General features: G+C 37.7%; 1 protein-coding gene across 2 annotated transcripts in view; it reads right to left on the reverse strand.

Annotated features, from left to right (window-relative positions):
• The window catches only part of FAR1 (fatty acyl-CoA reductase 1), a 42,681-nt gene extending 34,891 nt beyond the window's left edge, over positions 1-7,790 (reverse strand). The window contains exon 1 of one of the 2 annotated variants that reach the window (XM_026087716.1): positions 7,673-7,790. In XM_026087716.1, the coding sequence (XP_025943501.1) occupies positions 7,673-7,726 (54 nt within the window). In that variant the 5' untranslated portion in view covers positions 7,727-7,790. The remainder of the gene's footprint in view (positions 1-7,672) is intronic. The other variant, XM_026087717.1, reaches the window with a different exon arrangement.
• Positions 7,791-7,871: the final 81 nt, after the last annotated feature.

Below are 7,871 nucleotides of genomic sequence, written 5' to 3' on the forward strand. Positions count from 1 at the left end.
GACTTGAGCTGTCTTTTGCCAACTACCCTGGCACTATAACTCTCCCCTTCTCCCATCCTTCCTAGTTTAAAGCCCTCCTTACCAGGTTGGCCAACCTGTTGGCAAAGACAGACTATACATGAGCTGTTGTATGCTAGGCTTCATGTTGCTATTCATCACACTTTTTGCCCAAAAGGTAAAAAAATATATTTTTGGAACACTTGCCTAGAATTCAGGTACCTTTGGTATTAAAGGCACTATGTTGTGCTTTTCCTATGCTCCTATGATGATGAAGTCCTTGAAAAGCTCTAAATGGTTACTTGCTAGAAATGAGTTGTTACCTTCACAAACTCCAGTTTCAAAAGTCTGGGTACAAAGTCTTATGCATTGTTGTCCAACATGCCAAATCTTATTTTGATTCCCTTCTTTCACAAGGCTAGCTCCTGTACTTACTGGTGAAGCACCTAAAAAGCCTGGTGGTAGGCTACAGTAGCAAGTTTGAAACAGAACAAGAGCTACAATTTCCACAGGCCAAAGTACAATCATCCAAAATGATTCCTTTGAAAGTTAGGAGACAGTGCGAGTAGCTTTTTCCCATTCACCTTTCAGTTTTGCCACATACTTACAAACCTTTAAACCAATTTCAAAAGTATACCACCTGCAATAAAGCAAGATCCAATTAGCTCATACAAATCATTTTTTCTGCTCAACGTAAAATACAGGCCTGTTGTCTTTACTGTTGCTCTCACAATAAAGAGGAGGACTCATTGCGATTTCAAGTATGCCCTCCCCTTAACTCTAGTTTTCCTTATATTTACATATACCATTCAATTCTATTTCCTCCTAAAAATTTCCATGCTTGCTCCCATACATAAATTAAGTCTTCATCCTGTACCCTCAAAGGGAACAGGAGACTCACTCATTGTAACAAAACTGAATTTTAAGGACAAAGTTGGTATGGTTCCTACAGGATCTTGTTAATAAACTATCTGTGCCAATACATATTGGAACCGTGAGTGAATTGTCTAGAAGCACCAAAATTGAAGTAAGGTTAGACATTTATGGAATCTAGGGGTAAATGAAGAAAGCCTAATGTATGTAATCAGCCCATGCTCTGCCCTACCAGAGAGGAAAATTTCAGAAAAAGGAAAGAATGTTCCCTTTCTCTATGCACCCTTCCCTGCCTTCTTTTGAGAAATTATCTCTACATGCCAGTTAACATAACATTGTTGGCAACTCCTACCTTCAAGCTCAGAAGGGAATTACCACATACCTGCAATTATATTAGCTGTGTTACTGTCTAAAGTTCTTTAAGGGAGCAAGTTACTGGAGAACATGTTAATTGTATAAACAAAAAAACAAGAAGAAAGCCACCCATCCACAACACCCTAATAAAAATAATCCAGTTAAGAAACAAGTTTTGTTGCCAGTGCAACTTCAGTTTAACCTCTAACATATAACAGGCTGGAGTAGGTCCAAAAAAGATATCTACCTTGCAAGACAACACAGCAGAATCGAATTTGGCATTTAACACTGGAGTGTCAGCAATCTTTTAATTTGGTTTTAGAGTACAACAAGTTGCATGTTTGCAATAGCTGAACTATATCTACTAACCAGCTTTACATTTTTTCACTGTTTATCTAATGACTTAACAGGTACCTCTTCAAACACGCAGCTGGATATTCCTAGCAAACACAATGTTGTCTAATGTGCACTGTGGAACATCTGAATTCCTATATAGTAGCTATTCTTTGAGCTAATAGGTAATAACAGATAAAGAAAAAGAATCACAAAAGGGTTGAGGCTGGAAGGGACCTCTGGAGATCATGTAGTCCAACCCCCCACTCAAGCAGGGTCACCTAGAACATGTTTCCAAGGATTGTGCCCAGATGGCTTTTGAATATCTCAAAGGAAGGAGAGTCCATAGCCTCTCTGGGTAACCCATTCCAGTGCTCTGTTACCCTCACAGTAAAGAAGATTTTTCTCATGTTCAGACAGAATTTCTTGTGTTTCAGTTTGTGCCCATCATCTCTCATCCTATTGCTGGGCACCACTGAAGAGAGTCTGGCTCCATCCTCTCTATACCCTCCCTTCAGATACTTATATGCATTGATAAGATTTCCCCCCCTCAGCCTTCTCTTCTCCAGGCTGAAGAGTCCCAGAAAAGAATCCAAGAGTTGAAAAGATCTAGTAAGAGCATTCTCTTATGGGTTCTTGTTCTAGAACAGGGATAATCAAAGTTTCTGGACTACTTGTATTGTTGGGATTTAAATAAGCCACCTTCAGTCACACAAGAAAGAAAAAACAGTAGTTTTCTGTTGTCTAGGAAAAGCTTCTGTTAGAGAAACCATAGAGAAACTGATGTTAGAATAGTTCTGAATTCACAGTTTCAGGGCTAAACCAATGGTAACACTTCTAAGATATTGCTCATCTGAAAGGTGCTGTCCTTTGACACGCTAAGATCTCCTTAGCACTTCAGTAAAAGACAAAAAAAAAAGGAGACAAAAAAAGAAAGAAAGAAAAAAACTGCAACAGACAAGCGCCCCCTCCCCCCCTTTCAGGATCCAAGCCAACATTCTCCATCTTCTAGTATCCAAGGCGGAGCAAGCGCTATTATGGAACACACAACGGCAGCTCTGTTTGCCTTCAGAGCTGCTGCAGCAACATTTAACTCATTGCTTTAAACAAACTGAGGTCTCTATGACTCTCAAAACAAAGACAACAAGTCCACATTCTGTTTTTAACATGAAAAAGAGACCATTTCTCAAATTTGTCCAAACAGATCAAGATGCTTAAAGATTTGCTTTCTAAGCACCAAGAAAGCCTGAAATAAGCTGCAGTTCCAATGAATGTTTAAATGTTAAATCCAGCAACTAGTCAGGGGGTGCAAGCATGTCCTTGTTCAAGATTAGATGGCCTTTTCTCTAGTTTATCACTGACAAACTCTATGTCAGCAAAACCCTCCCTCCAAATTCAGTCATAATGAGACTATCCAATCACTGGAAATAGAAAATGTGCATTTCCCAACTTCTCAAGTATCAGCAACAAACCACTAAAAGTACTGCAAAAGAGCCTGAAAAACTTATTTCCCTCTTACCCTTGCCAACTTGAGCCTAGTACTAATGGCAGTGCAACAGGAAAAGGTCTAAAAGTAAGGTGGGAGAAACATTTATGTATATTCAGAAATGAAGTCCATCTAGACATCAGGCCTGAATGCACCTGCGTGTATTACAAGTAAAATACATAAAAGTATCTGCATCACAGAACAACTTCACAGAAGGTAAAGTCACCCATACAGAACTTAAACTACTGTATTGCAAGGATGCTACAGCAAGCCAGAGTAAAAAAAAAAATCGAAGAACTGGATTCAGGCAGCAAGGAAGTAATATTTAACTCATCTGAACAAGGTTATTGTCAGCAAGACAAGCCTGGGTCATATCATGGTATCATGTCTTATTTCATTTGTTCCCTCGTTTCCACAAAAGCAAATCAAAGAATGCTATCAGCAGAATGTCCACATTTTCAACAACTGCAAGGGTCGATGCTCTACCTTATTTGGACAATACCTATCCAGCATATCACTAAAGGAGGACAGTATGTTTGTCTTCACGGTCCAAGGTTATATCCATTGAGAAACCTTATCTGTGAAAGATATCTGTTGTAGAAGATGAGAGTAGAGACTGATATAGATAGAACAGAGTATTTCCTGTTGTAAACTGCTTTTGGTGCAAATTAACCTAGAATGTACCCATTCCAAACTTAACAGTCATGTGGAAGATTTGGGATTCTTCCCACAACTAGCAAAAGACAAACATATCCATGCTTTAGACTTATCATTAACATTCTTATCTATTTGCTGCAAGGTCATTTGTTTACTAGCTATAAGCCACAGTACCCAGCAGGATAAGCCTGCCAAGAAAATACAACACATCTCTAAGACCAGGAAAACACTGCCAGCTTTGGAAGCTAATTAGAACAACTAAGTTTTAAGAACTATCAATATGGGTCCACTAATTTAATAATAACTAGCCAGTCTTTAGCTTACACCAGGTAGTATGCCAGATTACAAGTATCTCACTACACACTTTCCAGACTAATAACTGGAAAGGGTTCAGAGTAACAGTACACTATTTCATCTGTATCAGCATTCCTTTATTGATGATCTTGATAAACACATGAAGTGCAACCAAACTATATCAGCTTGAAAAAGTACACATAACATGGCTACAACTGCAGTAAGGCGTCTGTGGAGTATGGCAAACGTGTGGCTGACACTCAATGATGGATATATTGGAGAATTTTCAAACTACAATACTAGACACTTCAAACTAGTTATAGTCTCTTTGAACATATTAAAGATTGAAGACTAACCTATCGCTAACAGAAAGATTTGTCTATTTTAAATCATTTATCTGTTCAAATACCACACCTGTTAAAAATCATTTATATAGTCAGGTCAAGGTTTACATAATTAAGTGTACAGCCTGATATCCACAAATAAAAGTAGCCTCACTTTTAAAACTTCTCATTCTTATCCACAGAATGACATTAGATAATGAAAGTTTTTCTTGGACTGTACACTGTTCAAGTTACATTCTTCCTGGGTATAATGTCTTTCGCAGTATAGACATTTGAGTTAAGGAGCATTATTAAACTGATTTAGGTGAAACTTAAAAGGACTTAGCATTCTGAACAAGTAATACTGCACAAGTCAATTTTGATTCTGCTAATAATTATTGCATGGTCATGGTTTAGTTGATCAGAATTCACTGTCTTTTTAAAGCAGCTGAATGAATACTGTACTTGTTTAGTGTCATTGTTATCTTAAAATATTTAACTGCATTACAGCATTTTGATTAAAAAAAATTACACCAGAACTTGAAGGAGTAGTTCAATTAAGTTGAAGTTGCAGCTTCAATCAAGATAATTAAAATTACGACTCATCAGTTTTCATTCTAGCACAAGCTACAGATTGTTTGATTTGCTATTTGAAAACATACTTGTAAAAATACTGGAAAGTTAGGGCTGTGCCCAAAGTCACAAGGTCTTTAGTTTCCTCTTTTCCTTTAGTTTTACTGGGGTGAGCCTGACCTCGATGTGGGCCACTGTTGAGATGATCTCAGCAAAACTTTGTCATTAGAGGTATTTGATGTATGTGGTTCATGTGCACATTCACATGTCTTCTTTCAGCCAAAATTCTAATTTTACTACAGATTTGTACTCACTTATGCCTCTATTCAGAGAACATTCTGTACCAGCTGACTTAAAGTAAGTTTTGAGTAGTACTGTTTAACTGAGTACTAGAGAGGCCCCATGCTTTGCTGTAATTATATTTCTTTTATCGTAAAGCCCTCCTCTGAAGGGGATTAAAGAAAGGGAAAAAAAAGTTTCTATGAGCTGGTTTAGTACAACCAAGTAAGAGATTTTTACTATCACTTCATAATTAAATTATATTTGTAAACTGATGTTTTCTGAATTGATCTATTGGTTGAGCTTAATCTTCAAGTGCATGTTGAAAGAAAATCTGTTTTGATATACTTAATCTCATTTCTCCAGGGTTGCACAAGAGGAACAGAAAGCTCAGAAATTAAACTATTACAATAAATCACAACACATAAAAGCATAAAAGCATTTACTATACTCCATCTCCAGTTTATGGGGAAGCATGTTTCTAACACTTAAATTCAGACTGCTTTCAAACAAGTTTTAGGAAAGCAAAGGCGGCATATTCAAAGTTCACTGAATAGGATGATAGTTCCAGATCTCTTGATCTAAGTTACCTAAGAGTCTGCCTTAGAAACCTTGGTTGTACTTTTTGTTAAGAAAGAATTACAAGATAAAGTCTCAGAGTTTATCAAGGCAGATGGCTTATCATGGCTCTTTCACCTATGTGAAGAACCTATGCACATCAAGAGATGTAGTAACACTACTTCACAAATTAACTACAACAGGAACTACTGAAGCCACAATTCTTGTTCACTGTGTCAAGAAAATAAGCCAGAGATGTCAATTAAGCCTTCATGCAGAGTATTCTGTTATGCAGTCCAGATTGTTGGTAGGAAAAGCTTAAGCAGCAGCATGATTACTGCTCTAGCTGTTACTGTGATACTGACATTTTGCCGAGTTTTCTTTTATGAATGGTTCTTCAAGATATTTTTAAATACCAAATAGCTGGGGGGGGGGGGGAACACTAGGGGTTCACCTGTGAAACTGGGCAAACTTGTAAAAAAGACTAAATTCAAGCAATTAAAATCTAGAGTCACATTCTTGATCTCAAATAGGATAGGGATGATTGACCAAAAATTGCATTCCCAAATACATTCTGTTCAAAGCTTCAGGACAAGAAAAACCATTTTAGCTAGCTTTTTTTTTTTTTTTTTTTAAAGGAATTTCCTTGAAGCTTATAATTAGAGTTTGTTAACAAAGCATTTGCAGTCAAAATCTTTAATTAATAAAACCTCTTATTTCTCACTTCTTTTAAATTATGTATTATGGAGTTAGAACACTTGAGCCACAGTTTACAACAAACCTTGCACAATGAATTTGAAATCCCAGGAATTAATACTTCCAGACTCCTTGTTCATCAGCAGAGAGTATGCTTACTGATTGTAGAACAATTGTAAGAAGACAGTAAAGATTTCAGAACTCTCCTCATTAAAATTATAGACAAGTCCTCCATAACTGTAATAAAGTATTTAATTTCTTAATGTCAAAGTGAGCTACTTCAAATTAGTCATACAAAACTGCAGTCAAATATGATATTTTAGCATAGTGCAATTCAATAGTTTTCCAATGGAAATCAATGAAGTTTCCCTCATAACATTCCTACAAAAATTTTTAAAAGAATTCTCCTTCTGAAATCTAAAATAACTCATTATTCATCAGTTTGTATTTAAAGTCTAATCACAATATTCCATAAGTTTACCTTTGCTTTTTCCAGACATGTTAAAAAAAAAAAAAAAAGCTGTCAGAAAATCAGAAGCCCTGCTTCCACAACTTCTACATCTTTAAAAATAGCTTAAACAAATGTATTTACAGCAAATTCTACTTATAAATTGCTGACCTGTCCTACAACCAGGACAAGTAACAGCCAACACCAATCAAAAAGGATGCACAAAGCCTCTCTCTCCTTCTCAGAATTGTTTATATTTGACAGGAAGGTAGAAAAACAGAATGGAGGAGTTGAGAAGTATAGAGATCCTAGAAATTTCTACAAGTTGTTGAAAATAATGGTACCACCACTCAGTTATGTAGCGTGGGCAGCAGGTCACAGACTGAGGGAGGGGATGGGGAAGAAGAAGTGAACTGAAGTTATAGCCTGCTACAAGGCAGATGGATGTTACAGAAATTAAAACTGCTAAATGCTCCACTTCTATTTTAATTACCTTTAAAACAGTTATTAAAATATCAAAAATTTTCATGCCGCTCAGTTGCTAAAACTATAAAGTAGGTTACATGAAATTACAAGTTTCTATTTCCATGGGATTCAAGCAAGCTACTCGACACACAGGAACACAGTGTAACTCTGCAATTAGCCATGCTTTAGTTAAGCTTCGTGCCAGAAAGTCCTTCTGTAGAAGCACACGGCTCCGACTCCACAAGGACTCTGAGCCTCTTCCCAGAGTCAGGGGCTGCTGCGCACACTACGAGCTATCAGGGCTCAAGCTACCGTTCTCCTCACGCACGGACTCACCGAACAGAGACTCCTGTTTGAAGAAACGGACAGTTTGAGTTCTCTTCCCCGCATATTTTTCTGACGGGGAAAGAAACTTGCGCCTCTTTCCCGTCACACTGCTCGTGCCCTAGCCGCAAGTCCAGAAGGGCTCCGAGAAGGGGGAACTGCCGCGGCGAGAGGCCTGGGCGGGAAGCGGGGGCGCCGCGGCGCACCTCGC

This window comes from Apteryx rowi, unplaced genomic scaffold (assembly GCF_003343035.1).
Source record: "Apteryx rowi isolate R43461 unplaced genomic scaffold, aptRow1 scaffold_73, whole genome shotgun sequence".
Classification (NCBI taxonomy): Eukaryota; Metazoa; Chordata; class Aves; order Apterygiformes; family Apterygidae; genus Apteryx; species Apteryx rowi.